The sequence below is a fragment of the Falco cherrug genome, chromosome 1 (genome assembly GCF_023634085.1).
Source record: "Falco cherrug isolate bFalChe1 chromosome 1, bFalChe1.pri, whole genome shotgun sequence".
Taxonomy (NCBI): Eukaryota; Metazoa; Chordata; class Aves; order Falconiformes; family Falconidae; genus Falco; species Falco cherrug.
The window spans coordinates 21305797-21321643 of NC_073697.1; the positions used below are offsets into that span (position 1 = coordinate 21305797).

Below are 15847 nucleotides of genomic sequence, written 5' to 3' on the forward strand. Positions count from 1 at the left end.
CGATTAGCTTAATAGCAGGTCTACTCACTGTAACTAGGGAGAGGTAAAAATTAGAGGAAAATAATACTTAGAACTGAATGCGTACAAAGATTACAATTATTTTAAGATCAATCCGACACAGGGCCTAAACCGTTAACAGCCTTGATCAGTACTGCTGTAACCATACGACGAAAACACAGCTGGCTACACATTAGTTTCATTGTTGGGCTGTCAACCATTTGAAGGCTTTCACCAAATTCCTCTCCACAGGGCATTTTCCCTTTTCTTTAGATCTGTAGACACGTAGTACTTTGCAAGGAAGTGTATGTAAGGGCATGTAATGCAATTACTGTATTCTGCTCTGTTTGTTTTTCTTGGGGACAGAAAAGGTATAGAAGATCTTAATGAACCATTGTTTTCCCTTAAACATTCATCTTTTAGGATAGCAAAGCTCCCGATCTGTGTCTTCCAGATATTTCAGGACTGGCTTATGTGTGCCTTCTACAAATATGAACTGAGGCACCTTAACTTCTACTACTGGATGCTGCTGAAAAAGGAAAAGCATACAGTATTGTTTTAGACCATGTCTCTCATCAAAGTTGCAGCCTAGTATTAAGAAAAATGGGGTTTACTAGATTACTTGGATTTTAGAATAAAAATATACCTTCCACATCATCATTTGAAAACTAAACCAAACATTAACAAATTGGAATAGACTTTAGGAATAAAATCTAAAGAAGTGGTAGAAACCAGATGAGATATACTCAATGTCATATTGTTGATCTGCTTCATGAATTTTCCTATTGAAACTCTGCACTTAGAAAAACAGTCAGCTTTTCCATATATATATATATGTGTATATAATAAAACTAATATGTCCCTCCTGCATTTTTTCTGTTTATCTAGTGCAGCATGCTGCCTACAGAAACAGATGGCATCAGAGATACGCGTGAGGAAAGTACAGGATACTCTACACCTGGGAGATGCGTGAAAAATAATCCTCTATGAAAGTCCTCCCCGCTTTCAAGGGTTACCTAAAGCACGGAAGTATACATGGAATCCGTTATTACCAGATACTACAGGCAAGAATACCCAGTCAAATTTAATTCTGTATTTCAAATCTTGGTAAGTTCTTCACGTCAAAACCACTACTTTGGAGGAAGATCATGATACAGTTCTCATTAAAATTCTCATCCTCATTTAATTGGCTATCCTCTGGTTTTCTGTTTCAAGACAGCTAACGAGCTCATTGTCTAGGTTCTTCATGCAATTTCATAGTTGTTTCTGTTTTTTATCTCTTTTCAAATATAATCAATCTTGATCATTTTGATTTCTCTTCAAATTTGAGTCCTCCTCAGTCCTTCACAGTTCTCTTCATTCAACTGCCTCCAGTTCTGCACATAAGATTGAGTCTGCAGACTGTTCTGGATGGACCTGTACCATGGATTTCCACATCTTCATTACACAACTCTGCATTATTTTCAACTCTATTCCTTCCACAGCGTGTCAATGCCTTAAAGAATAAGGAACATGGATATACCTATGTATTATCCCACTAATAGGAATGACAAATGGAAGGAAATGAGAAAAATCCTACTGACTTTGGTGTGCAAAATGTGCAGATTTACGTTAAGATTATTGATTTTTGTACATTCCCTGGAATCCGAATCAACAAACTCACAGACAGGAACCTTTCTCTTCTGTTACTGTGATATAATGTGCTGTTCACAGTAACACCTTAAAAACAGGCTTAACTATAAGCAAGTTATTTCATAGAACAGTGAACTCATATTCCTATTGTCTGTGTAGCACTGAGTAAGCTAACACACCGTTTGTGTCAACATAGGTGGCTGCCCATGCAGCCTCAAGGAGAACAAGTGCTGTTAACTTGCTTGCCTCTTACTCCACAGCCTCCATCAGCCCTGTGGGACAGGTGAGAATTTCAAGTGTTCATCTGACAATAGCTGCTCTAATAGCTGCTCTCATGGGACAACATGTACATCAGGACAGAAAATGCTGCAGTATGCAGTGCTGTCCTTAGCAGAATCCTCTTCCAGTCACAATTTCTACCTTTCCTGGAAAGATGAAGGGCGTATGGCCTTTATGTATACGTATTATCGTAACAAGCATAGCTACTCACCAAGACAGTCAGATTTGTTATGTTCCTGTTAATGATTGAACAGTACTGTCGCATATCAAACAGTTTTGCAACAGATAGCCTTAGTTACTCAGTTAATCAAGTTTTGGTACTTAAATCCATTGCAACACATGTGCAAGCTGAAAGAAGCTCATTTGCAACTTAGGTCTTTGAAAACTTTATTGTATCAGTGCTTTTTGAACCATTTTGGTCTCAGGTCTTACTTAGCTAATTTTATTGCACATGTTCCACATCAACTACAACAACCTACCATGGCTATGGCACAGATCAGTAACTAGTACAGACATATTTTCATAAAGAAGCAATATGTGTGCCTGTTCCTACTTGCAGATGAGTAAAATATACAGTGGCAGACAAAGAAATGTTCAAATAATCTTTATAAAGGTATGTTCAGTTCAGCTATGTTTAGTTTGGTTTGGTTCTTAGGTCTAATTATTTTCAGAGTGGTACAGAAGTACTGATAGTCTTGTCAGTATTGATAAAGATTTGCTAGCAAATCTGAGAAGAAATGATTGCAGTGTCTATACCTACCTCATCAAAATATCTATATCTAGATATATCTCAAACTCTAATTGCTTACTTCCTTTATCATTTAAAAGACATATTTAGGTGACTGGTACGATTTCATTCTAAGACACACTGAACAGAAATTTTGTTAATCCAAGAACTTCAATCAATATTGCAGACAGAGACAGATGAATCTGAAGTCACTGAAGATTCTAACAAGTTTATCTGGAAAAATACTTGTTAAAATATTTTAAAGTCAGTACAGTGCTATTAAAAATAGCAACAATGTGAATTAGTAGAACTAAGGCAAAGAGCTGCCTAACTGCATAAGATACTAATCACTACAGACTTCTACAATGCATGTTCTCCTTGTGGCTTTGCTAAAGAATTCCCTGGTTAGATCAGTGCAAGTCACACAACCTTCCTCTAAGTCAATTATTCAACCAATAATGTGGAGAATATAATGCCAGTATACTCGTAATACAGGGTTACTGAAGGTTACTTTTTCCTTTTTTTCCCTTTTTTTTCTCCTGTAAAACATTTTGTGCAAGATCCTGATATAGCACGATCTTGCCTAAGGGCCGCTGAAGTCAGCAAGATCTTTAACAGAAGACAGACATAAAAAATATTACTGGAAGAGCAGGTGGAGTGTTATATTACTACTTAGGCTCTATTTCAGCTTGGTGGCACTTCAGCATTCTAGAAGCCTTATGAACACAACGGGCATAGCTGTCAAGATCACTTTACAGCCACCATCAGATGGCAATCGAACCAGCAGTGTGAGGATATAAATGTGTACCACATAAATACAGCTAGGCCAACCACAAGACTAGCCACTCCAACAAACCAACCGTTAGTTCCCATATAAAATATAACTAGCAGAGATCACTTGCAGAGCAGGATTTCCTGATGCTTTTCTTGCCTGCAGGACTTTGGACCGTACAATAGCCTGGGAACAGGGCAATAATGCTGGTTCTCATGTCAAAAGCTTACAGATGCACATATGGCCCCATGGTTTTTTGTGGTTTATTCTGCCGAGTATGGTTGATCTCACATACGATAAGGAAGCAGAGCCTTTCTTGTGAATAGCTACCGTTACAACCAAACCACAAAGACATTTTGGGCTTTATTCTTAGGGGCTTTTATTTCAGTGTAGGGCACTCTGTTTCTAAAGCCTCAGCCTAGTAATTTACACCTCAGAAACTATATTAAGACCAGTTACCCAAATTAAGTCAGGAAATGTAACAGAGGATTTACATTGTTAGTTAAGTTAACATGTAGTGTTAAGATTTACATTTAATTTACACTCCCATTTTCAATTTTTGGAAACTAAATATTTATGTACTCACTGTTGAGAATATTTAGCTGACATTGTAATGATTCTCAGGTAATGTTTCTTCTTATTTTTGCATCGTGAGAAATAACGTTTAGAAAATGTCTCATAACGCAATTTTTGCATCCTCTGAAAAGCTGTGTGTTTTGTATTAAGAAAAGCCAGCAACTTTAATAAAAACACAAGAAAGCTTATGAAATCCAAAATACCACTTCATAATTAGACAAATTCTTAAAGCTACTTAGTTTTCACTTTAATGTTTAAATCTTTGCCCAACTCTGACTTGCATATTATGGTATAAATACACATAATACTTAGAAAGCACAAAGATGCAAACCCTAATCTTTAAATTGATTACATGCCAAGCTAACGCTTACCACTTGAGAAAGTGTTTATAAGCAGATATTTAAAACCAGATACATCATCTTTTCAAAGGAACTCTTTAAAGGAATTGCAATAATTTGTCTTGGGCAAGTTTTGGCCTAATATTTACAGTTGTATTCAGAAAACAGCATATTTAACTCCTATTCTTTTACCCTGTACTGGGGACATCACATTTCTCGGAACCAGGTGATCACACAGTCTACATTACACTGCATAAATCAAAGATCTAATTCTAATATATCAAAAGTAGGCAGGCACGATTAAACTTCTATGATTAATACCAATAATCATGATTGTTTCACTGCTTATCTTGTCTTTCCCTCCATTCTCTTCATTCTTTTAATTTGAAAGGCTTATGCCTCCAGCATCCATATTAAAATTTGCTGTTTCTCTACTCTTTAAGACCCTAAAATAGTTTTTGGCTAAGTTGTGGCTGTGTTCCAATATGGAATATGGTTTGTCCTAACTCAAAATGTTGTTACTATGCCTTCTTCTAAGTCTCATTTGTTAAGCTAGTAACTCTTAGCTAAAATCATATATTGACAAAGCATTGCTATGGTGCCAATAGCATCCATCCAAATAATTTTGCAGGTCTCACCTGTGTTAACACACTGTGCCTGAAATATATATATTATCATAGTTAGGACTGGAACTACTGCCATTCTCTGGAAGAGACTACATGTGTGCTGAGGAAGTGAAATTTTTGTTCCCTAATTCCACTCTGTGAACATTAAAAAGGAGAACAAAACACAGGAACTGCTCTGAAAGAACCAAAACTATAGCCTGAAAGAATTTGAGGCTTGACAAACAGACCTGCATATAAACTGCTGAAGTAGCTGACAGAAGCCTTTTTCCTTTGAATTTCCATTAAATTATGGAAGATTAATAAGGGGCACAAAAATATTTAGGCTATTATTCCAAAGTATTTGAGTGGAAATATGTTTTGTTCCCTTTGGTTTTCTGAAAAAATGAGTCCTAGTGATTACATTTATATAAACCGGGTAAATTTTATTGGTATGTTTCATTTGGACTTCAGATGAGAAACTCACCTAAAAGCTTGTCTAAAAGGTCAATTTTGATGCAATTGACCTAATCCCATGCCATTCTGAAGTACTGTACTGTTCTCTTCTGTCAGTATTCCATAGTTTCATAGCCTCATTTGTTTATCCTTCCATTAAAGATAAATGAAGGGTTAGGCAGATGTATTAATTGCGTGGTTCATTTACTTGGATCTTTTCTTTGAAGCTGATATGAAAGAGCAACTAAAAATTCTCAAAACAGATTTAAGTGCAAGCACTCCTTGCTTGCAACTTTCTCAAACCAATAAATGTTATCAACATTTCTGATTATGAATTTGGCAAAGCAGGAAAATGGACTTCATCTGACATACTTGTCTGCTAGTAGTATCGGTTCTTAATGCTTGAACTCTTTTAAAAATTAAAACTCAAGGTTCTTATTTCATGCAAAAATAAGGAAGAACAAGAAAGGTTTACACTACTGCATCACTAACAGAACTTGTCAGAAAAAGAATAGAGATTATCTTTGTACAACTAACAGAACATACATGATATTAGATATTAAATTAATTAACTGAAAAAGTAGAACTCACTGTGACTAATCAATACTATTGCGGAGACCCAGCTGATGAGCGTTGAAGAATTCAGTGACTTCTTTAACTACTTTTTAAAAAACATTTCAAAGTTACACTGTACTTACTGGATTGAGAACCAGTGTGAAGAACAACTCTCCTCCTTGAATACTTTTGTCTAGTTCCTTTGGGCCTCCAGGATATTCTTTATAGAAAATCGTGTGGGTGAATAGACCACAAGTTTGCCTAGGAAGCACCTGAATTTATTGAAAGGAAAAAAGAAGGATGTAAGAGACATTCACAAAACAAAAATATTTATACTTCTAAGGAAATGATACATGCCAGGTAACCAACACATAACTGATAATGTTCCTTTGTGATAACTGCTGGGTAGATTTGCCATCACAACTTTGCCAGAAATCAATTAAGATCTAGCTGAATTAATCGACTGGCAGATCAATAAACAGTGCTTACTGAAAAATACAACATTTTTATTATCAGTGAAATCATAATGTCCAAAAATTCATCACGTTTTGTTTGAAACTGGAGATCGACCTCAATCAGTAAGTTACAATTCAGCAACTTCCTCAAACTAATTTTGTCCATAACACCTGACCCTAAAACCAAATATTTGAAACCTAGTCAACAAATATTTCTAAAATGTTAAAATATTTTGAAACATAATCTGAAATACTATGTCTATGCTTTATTTATCAATTCTACTTTTTATTTGAATGATGGCTTTGTTGTAAATTTAAACTGGAAGTCGAAAGTCAATTATTTTTTTTTTGGCTCAGGCATCACGACCAGTAATAATTCTACACTGACACATGATGAATTTTGCCGATAATGCTCACACTGTAAGAAAGATCTGCCTCCCATTCAACTGTGCTGTTTTTTTTAAGACCAGTTGCAAAAAAAAGCCGCATAAACAAAAGTATTTTTAAAAACATGTAAAGAACAAGTCTTTTGAATAGGAAGAACTAATAAATGCAGTTAGGTTTTCCAGTAGAACTTCAAAATATTTTGTATCAACTTCAGAAAATAATTAACTGGAGAGTATTTTGTCTATTTTTAATAGAAAATAATCAGCTGAGTATTGACGTTTATGTGTAATTCTTAAACTAGGATTGTTTTCAAACATTTTATTCCCATTTAGAACATGTATTATATGATAGCTTAAACTTTTAAAGCATACAAATCCCTTGCTTGATATAGACTGTGGCTTTGTAAATACTCCTTATTTCTTGTAGTTTAATTTCTCGGCATCCTTTCTGTCATGTATGGGATACTGGACCACAGATGGTAAACTGTGTTGTCAGAAAATGTATGAAATTTATACATTTGCTATAAACTTGTATATGCTTTTTAAAAACCTTTGGATTTTATCGTGAAATATGAGAACAATTCTTCACAGAGGCAGGCAATGAAGCTGTACTAGATGGGAAATGCTCTGGCAAATCTTACACAACGATTTTATTACTGAATGTATTCATCACTGTAAGCCCACAGATGTAAAATTCTAATGCATTTACCCTGGAGAACTGAAAGCCTGAGACACCCAAAACAGGTGGTTTTATATGACTGTTCTTGCTTGGAAATAGATTTTTGGCCCCAGCATCCTTGTATTAAATCCTATTACATGTCTTCAAATGACATGTTTTAACAAAAATTTATGAGTTTATTTTTGGAGATTTTGAAAGTCTGTCAGTCTGCCTCAAATCCTTCATGCCCCCTGAGCATATCCACAAACCTGTTATTTTACATGCAGCAATTGCTTTGAGGAGAACAAACTGTAGCTCAAATCTGTACGGTGTCAATTTTTTTCCTGGATGTCTGGAGATCATTTTAGTTTGCTTCATCCAAAAATAGATCAAAACTTTTAAATACTATTATTCTGCTTAGAAAAGTGGTATCCGTGGTAACTTGAGGACAATACCAGAATTCTGTTACATGCTGAGTGGCAGTCTTGCGCTAAGGCGCTTGACCCTCTCCAAAACTGCTTGTTTGCAGCCAGAGGTGTAACACTGTACACACCCTAGTAGGATCTCTCCCATTCACCGCTCTCCTACATGCTCCAGAAGAAAGTTACTCGAGAACATTCCATCAAGCATTTTGGAAAGTTATTTTGAAACACTTCTCAGACAATATTAACAATACGGGACCCAGAAATAGCTTGCATCCTGGTGACCAGGCAGTTGTAACTTAACACCTTCCATATCAGCCGTGTAGAACCCCTTTTGGCAAACGCTGCTGTCAGTGAACAACGCTGTGAATTATGCGATACCAAAAAAGTGTGTGATTTGACTTGCGGCTGCCTCAACAGAGTGGTTTCATACCCTGGAGGGGTGTGTTGGGGGTGTGTGTGTCTCCCCCTTGCTCCAGCCTTTGGAGCGTTTGACCTGCATCCAGCCTGGTCACCTGCGCCCACAGCCTAGGCACAGCTCACATCTCTGTGTGTCAGGAAGCAAAATCAGGGCAACCGTGCACTGATCAAATGGAAGAAAAATTTGTATGCACAAAGATCCAGATTCTTACATGGCATAAACTGGCAGAACTCTTTCGCAGTTAATGGAACTATGCAAATTTAAAACCTGCTAGAAATCTAACTCATAATATTCTGTTAAAAGATGCAAAGCTGACTTTTTCCTTGAGCTCTCTAAACCAGTATTAACAGCAGGGCTAGATCAGTTAACAGCCTGTTAAGTGTTAACACTGGTGTGCCTGGAGGCCACCTTCATCAGCAGTAACATCATCAGCAACAGACTGATTTTAATTAACAAGATACTGTCAGATGTATCTTGCTACTTATGCATGGCAATATCTGCTTCTCACAATGTGAACTTTTGGGATACTGTGCTTTTCCACAAAAATAAATTGTTCATAAAACTGTAGAGTGGTTGTAATATGAACATCATAAATACAACTCACCATGATATTTTTGTGGATGAAGCCTCGTCTATACCTTGCAGGCTTCAGATGTGGGTATTCTTCTGTGCTGGTAACTCTGATATTCCAGACCTTTTTCCAGGCATCGTAAAGTTGAACATGTACTGGATAGACTCCAGAATGGTGTGGAGCCACCGCATAGCCCAAATCAGTTGGAATACCATGTTCCTAAAACATAAAAGAACAATGACTGCTTTCAAAAACTTAAGAAATTTGATGCTTTGGCACTTCTCAAATCCCTTGTTTGTGAGAGCTCAAGAACTGGTCTGAAATGCAAATAGTGGTGATATCAAAATATGCTGATATGTAAAGGAGACGGAAGGCAGCATGGTCAGAAGAAACATAGGATTTTAATAGAAAAGCCTTTTAAATCAATATTTTTATGAGAGTGTAGGGAACAGTGATTAGATATATTTTACATTGATTTTTTCAATCTACATTAAACAGAAAACTTCTTTCAAGTTCTTGCAAGGAATTTGCTCACAAACTAAGAATTCAGAGAGGAAACTACTGGCACATATTCAACAGAATAGGTAGCCTTTGACAGTTACAAACAAAAGTGTGATTTCCACTACATGGGCCCTACACCATTATATGGATTGTTACCCAAATTTCACAGTCACTGCATTTCCTTTCTAGTCCACTTGAAACATAAAAACATATTCAGAAACCAGCTTAACCATTTTAGTGTCATTTTTAAAAAGGAGAAAGATAATCACTTGTAAAATTCTGAAGATAATAGGCAGATGTCGTAGACTAACCCCTTTTGTGGTACATCTTCCATTTTTGCAGACTCCTATCATTTATCTTGTTTACATACTGATCTTGCTGGTATTACCTTCTCTTGACATTCAATATATTTTGTTTCCAGTTTCTGGTTTCCAACATACTCTAATAAATTTTGACACCTTTTCTCCTTCCTTTCAGGTAACTTTTCAAAGGAACAGTATATAGCAGATATTTCTTTGATAGTCTGATTAGCAGAATACACTGTCCATAAGATGATGTTGTGTAGCAATGATTTAGGAAAGCTGCCTTTGCTCAACCTTTGAATTTCAAGGTTTTTTTTGGATTGTTTGCGCTTCTATAGTCATCTTCACCCTGTCTTCTAATTATACTTTGTGCACAAAGGTAAGAGTTGGTTGATACTTGAGTCTCTTCCTTTGAGTAAACTAGTTACTAAGGAATATGAAAAACTCTCTAAGTTTTATCGCAAATAAAAATGGGTGTGTGACCTTAGCAAAATCATCCGTCCTCATCTTTTCTGGAGGAGGACTGGACTACTGCAGGAAAGCTAATGACTTGAAAAGCTCAGATGGTCAGGATTCAGTATTAGACCTATCTGTTATAATTTAAATATGACAACTTTACTCCCAGCTCAAAAGAAAGCAAATTCACAAAAAGCAGCATTTGCTTTTGCTCTGGAAAACCATGGGAAATAAGACTTTAAAGATGTGAAGTGTGGAAGGGAAGAAAGCTATTTTTTCCTCAATAAAGGGCTATTTTGAACCCGGTGTAACACCATGTGTAACAGACAGGTATGGTTTAATCACAGCCAAGAACCCTAATTTTTCTATATTTAAAAAAACTGGTGAAATTACTATTTCCTTTTAGCAATTTATGGCACACATAATGGGGCACAAGATTTTACCACCCTGAGGCTGATGCAGCTTTTGGAATACTCATAAGGCTGTAGCATTCCCGGATAAGATCCAAACACCCCATCAGAGACCCCGCTGCACCCTGGGAGTATGTCGTCTGCTGGTTTACAGCTGGGGTGCACTATGTAATCTGGCAAAGTAGCAATGAGTAAGATCTGGCCTATTGGTTTTACTGTGTGGGGAGATAAAGAATGGATATGCCATCAGTTACACAGCTTTACACTATTCAATTCCATGGCAGATATTTCAATTCTTCTTCCTTTTACCTTTCCTACCCCCCTTAGGCATGCATAAACATTAGAAAGAAAAATCTTTACAGAGCATGTAAGAAATTGCATTCTCTAGTGCCCCATTTCATCTCCTTCATTCAGCTACAAACAAATGTCTGATTTTTAAGGGTTTTCCCCTCAAGTTTTACAATATGCAGTAATAAATACGTAATTAAAATCTTTCATTCTAATTATGAGCCTATCATCTTCAATGTATTAGTGTCTCTGTTATTTCTTAGTGACTGTAATTCCCAAGTTGCACATTTCACACACAATATACACATTCAGTTTGGTAATGCATGAGGCATGAGCAATTTCAGCCTCTTTCAAAAAAGCAGGATACTTATCTTTGTTATTAATTTAAATGCTTTAAGCAAATGAAACATAATGAGTAGCTTCACGTCTGTATGTCTATACATAGCTTCAGACATGAAAAACATTTAATATAAGGTATCTGTCAGTATTAAGAGCATTCAAAGTAGTGAAGAAAATGGAAATTCATGAAGTTACTTAAAACAGGGTTGAATATGAATGACTCTAACGACACACCTTAATGGTTACATACTGTAGACTAATCCCAGAGGATGTCTTAGGCCACAATGGAACTACAAGAACTTAATCTAATTTCCAGTGGAGCTTGCAACAGTACACAGATTCATAGAAAAACGGGAACTTTGGGCACTTGATTTTTAAATTTTCATCATTCTCATTTCTACTGAAATGCTTTCTTGAAAGGAAACATTAAAATTGAGCTGGCCTGTACCCAGTACAACTACAGTTTACTGTAAACCTGGTAAAATCTTTGGTTGAAAGAATGCATACATCTTACTTAAAAGCAAAGTTTTCAAATACAAATTTTAATTGCTTGATATTCTAGGTCTATCTCCTCTTCCTCCAGTCACTGACACATGGCCATAAGTGCACACTTTTCTGTTCTGGTATTGCAAATTCTGCTGCTCTTTCAAGTAACTAAATCATTACCTTCCAGCTGAAGAGCAACCAGTGTATTTTGCAAAGGGAGAAGTAAAACTAGGCTGTTGGAAGAGTAGATGTATTTATTTCAGCAAACAAGTAACGTTTGCTGAGATATTCTGATATAACACTTCTTTATGTCTTTGCATTGCACCATTTCTTCAGACAAATAATACATATCATTGCATGAAATTAACTGTAGAGAAAAGGTAATCCTGTTTCTCTAGTATCCTCAGACCTAAAAATCTGGTTTTGTTCTTCTTACATTCTCACCAAAACATTTTTTTTCAGAGTTTTACTGTGAATAAATAATTAGTAAAGGCAATACTTTTCAAAACAAGTTTTTGTAATGCCGATCCAAAAGGAATATAGAAGATGTTAATAGGTATCACTGCAGAAAACCCTTTCGAAAATGTGGTATGATTAGTTAATCCTAACATGCAGTGTTTTCATAAAGTCATTTGACATGTTTTGACAGAGTATTTATTCTTTCAGTAAACTGGGTTTTTCCTATTCTAAACAATAGGTTATTTAGAAAAAAAATTATGTAGAAAAATATTGAAATAGAAGAATTTTTATCTATATTGACTTTTGAAGATAGGAACATATTTATTCTTCATTCTGAAAGAATTTTCCATTCAGCATTTTTCATAAAGTAATAAAATAAATTAACATTTAATGGAGAAGGAAATACAAAATTCAGAGAAACAAAATGTTCATAGCACAAACCAGCATGATTGCAAAAAGCACTTTTTCATAACTTTTTTTTTTTTTTCCAAATCATTGAGATGAAAACAAATTCCACAAGGACTGATTTTCCAACAAAATAAGAGTAATGGTTTTTGAATGCCTAAATTAAATATAAAATGTAAAAATTTAACTCACTAAGGCAAATTTTTTGTTGAGGATCATCTGCTCCACCAGTGACGACTCATTGTGGAAGAGATGAGGCTGCATGTGGCTCCACATATGGGGAAACCACCAAAACTCATCCACGGACCTCAACAGCAGGTCATCACCCTCATCTTCCTCCTCGGTGCCTGGGGAAAAAAAAAAGTATCTTTGAAGTAAAGCCTCTACTTTTATTATATTCTTACAAATGTTTGCAAATATAAGAAAGAAACTGGCATGATAAAATGTGACCATTAAAAAGCAGTGAGGATTTTAAATGTGTCCAAGTCCATATTCCTTTTCCTGAAGTAATTACAGCCAAGTAAAAGCCCTAGTGCCCTGTTTTCACCGCATCTCGATTGCGTGCTACAGCACTGTCCTCACGTGCATGTGCTGTATCAGTAATGTCAGTAGCTGAGGGATGGCATCGGATAAATGGTATATGAGACAGTTCAATACAGAGTGTGAATGAAAATGCTAGCAACTCTCTTCTAGTATTTCTTATCCAAACTAAATTCACTCCCCAATCACACTTATCTTCTTTTTGTTACATCTGACATGTGGAAGTATTTTTTCCAGTGGCCTTTTCAAATTATAATGCAGAATACAACTATTTGCTCTTCCCCACTCATTCCTACCTCTCCAGTCGGGGCTTATTCCAGACTTCCCAGGAATCTGTGTCTTTGAAGGGACTTACAGGGTGGCTGGAGCTCCCAGCATTAATCCCCAAGCTCCGAGCTCAGCTTTCCCAATGCTCTCCCGCCTGCCCCTGAGGATGCAGTGCAGGGATAAGGCCCCACTGCCATCCCTAAGCACAGCCCCAGTGAAGCGGGATCACTGGGGCCCTGCTGCTCTCCCCACCTCCTACCTACAGCAGCGCATCGGGCAGCGGTGGGGCCTCTCCTGCACCCCCGAGCTGGCCAGCCTGGTGCTGGTGGGTCCCCAGGCTGTGAGAAGCATGGGCCAGGATAGCCCCGGCTCCCTGGGGCAGGCAGCAGGCCCACTGGCCCCCAGCACCCCAGCAGTTGTTCTGGTGGTCCAAGGGCCACGGCAAGCCGCTCTCGGCACTGGGGCCCTGCCGCAGCTCTGCTAGCTCCTCGCCGAGGGTCAGCCTGGGTGCCTGGCAGCCCCGTGGGGACGGGAGGTGTCAGGGTCTCGCTAGCTGGTACAGCAGGCCGCTCCCCCTCCCCCTCGCCCTCAAGCCCAACCATTTATCCTAGTCCCAGGGCACTTCTAATGACAGGCTAGCTCTGTCAAAGGCCGCCAAATGTCAATAAGCCTTTCACAGGCCGCCATATAAAGATCGTACGAGCTGAACTCTGACAGCCCGTAGCTTAACACATCTCCATGGCCCACCTGCTTCCTTCCTTTCAGATCATTCCTACTCCCGCCACCAATACAACTTGACAAATCCTTTCTCTCTCTCATCATTCTGTAACATCTATTTTTCTTTTTCAGTCTTCCAGCCAAACATTTGGCTCCGATGCTCTCTGCATCTGCACAGTCATACTCTCACTAACCCTATGTGCCTTTTGCTTTTTCCCCTTTCCTTCAGCAAACTTTGCCAGACATACCGTCACTGTTGCAATTATATTCCTCATTACCTCTGAGGGAACTATAGCAGGGAATGAAAAATGTGGGCAGACATCGGTAACGATGTGTCAATATTTGTAGGATCATTAGACTTCAGGACTCCATCTGAGTCCACAGGGCACTGTGTGATGCTCACATGCTACCAAAGAAAGCGCCAGGAGCACCTGAAGGTCGTGCGATAGCCAGATCGGGGAGAAGAAACCACACCAAGAAAGGGAGAAACCCACAGCGAGGGATGGGTTGTCACACACACAGGCTCAACTCATTGAGTCTACAGCCAGTAACTGGGTTGGTTTGTACTACAAACATGCAATACCTTTGCTAAATCCTACTCATCCCAAACCAGGAAACCCATGTGCGTGTCCCCCTCCAAAGCATCTGAACTGTCAAGTGAGGCAAAAGACATGGTCTGAAAAGTACCTCTGCCTGCTGAGACACTGGTGACAAACCAGCCAGTTGGGACCATGTTGATGGCAAAAGAAAGGGGAAGAAGGAATGGGAACAGAAGGAGGAAGGGATGTCCTGAATGTAAAAAAATTAAGGCACCTCTAGTCTCTCTGAACTGTGCAGGTGACACTGGGATTGCAGAGGTGAAACCTGGACATGTACCAAGCCTAGCTGAAGTCTGCTGAGCCCAAGAGAGACCTGTGGAGGGACTGTACAGCCCCAGCCGCTTTCTTCTGCAGCTGTTCAGCTCTAAATAACAGATTTCTTTCCTTGCCTCTTCTCTTCTTAATATAAGTAATACTGACCAAGGTGCACAACCGAGCACAGGAAAAGTTATGCTTATCCCTCTGCTATGTAATTTCCACAACTGTCGAGCATACTCAAGCTCTGTATATCCTTCTCTGGTTTTGAATAACTCCTTTGGTTCCTAGTCTCAGCTAATATGTCACTTCACTTCCCTCCTTCCATATTAACATCCTTCAACTATGACACTATCTTGTGCTATCTTTTGTCTCTCTTCCAGGCTCTGCTGTTGTCCTATTTTGCACCTGTGTCTTTTTTTCCCTGTTTGACAGTGGAGAGCACCTTCTTTCTTCTACATCACATCCTATTTAATAGCTTATCTTTTATGTCTGCCTTTTTCCACAGCAGTTGAAGTATAAAATTATTTTAATGGGTAATATATTACTGTATCTCTACAGTAGAGATTAAAGTATCCAAAAGGATAAACTGTAGTAGCTCAACAGATCTCTCCGTGAAGTCAACGGGAAATTTCATTTGATCGGTGGAATTTACCACTCAACAACAGGATGAAAGGAACTGCATTTCAATGCAAGGGAAGAAGAATTCAATATGTTCTACACCTGCACCTAATGAAGGCATCACAGCTTACTAGAACGACAGGTGTCTCATCCCAGATGCTCCTGCTCACTTAAAATCACCACCTAAATTCTGTGTGCTCAGGAAATGGATGCAGAGAAAAATCCAGCTCACCTATTCTATCTGCCTCCCTCTCACTGTTTCCTGGGAGAGGTTCTGTAGTGAGCATCTGAGCTAGCTCAAATTGAATGAAATTATAAAGCAATGGTAAGAGATGTGTTTATCCCACCCTCAGGA

General features: G+C 38.0%; 1 protein-coding gene across 2 annotated transcripts in view; it reads right to left on the bottom strand.

Moving 5' to 3' along the window:
• LOC102052020 (bifunctional heparan sulfate N-deacetylase/N-sulfotransferase 3) overlaps positions 1 to 15847 on the bottom strand; it is a 70108-nt gene that overhangs the window by 23594 nt on the left and 30667 nt on the right. For both annotated transcript variants that reach the window (XM_055698618.1, XM_055698616.1), the window contains exons 4-6: positions 12686 to 12840; positions 8881 to 9066; positions 6078 to 6206 (exon numbers count right to left, since the gene is read on the bottom strand). In XM_055698618.1, coding sequence (XP_055554593.1) covers positions 6078 to 6206; positions 8881 to 9066; positions 12686 to 12840 — 470 coding nt within the window. The remainder of the gene's footprint in view (positions 1 to 6077; positions 6207 to 8880; positions 9067 to 12685; positions 12841 to 15847) is intronic.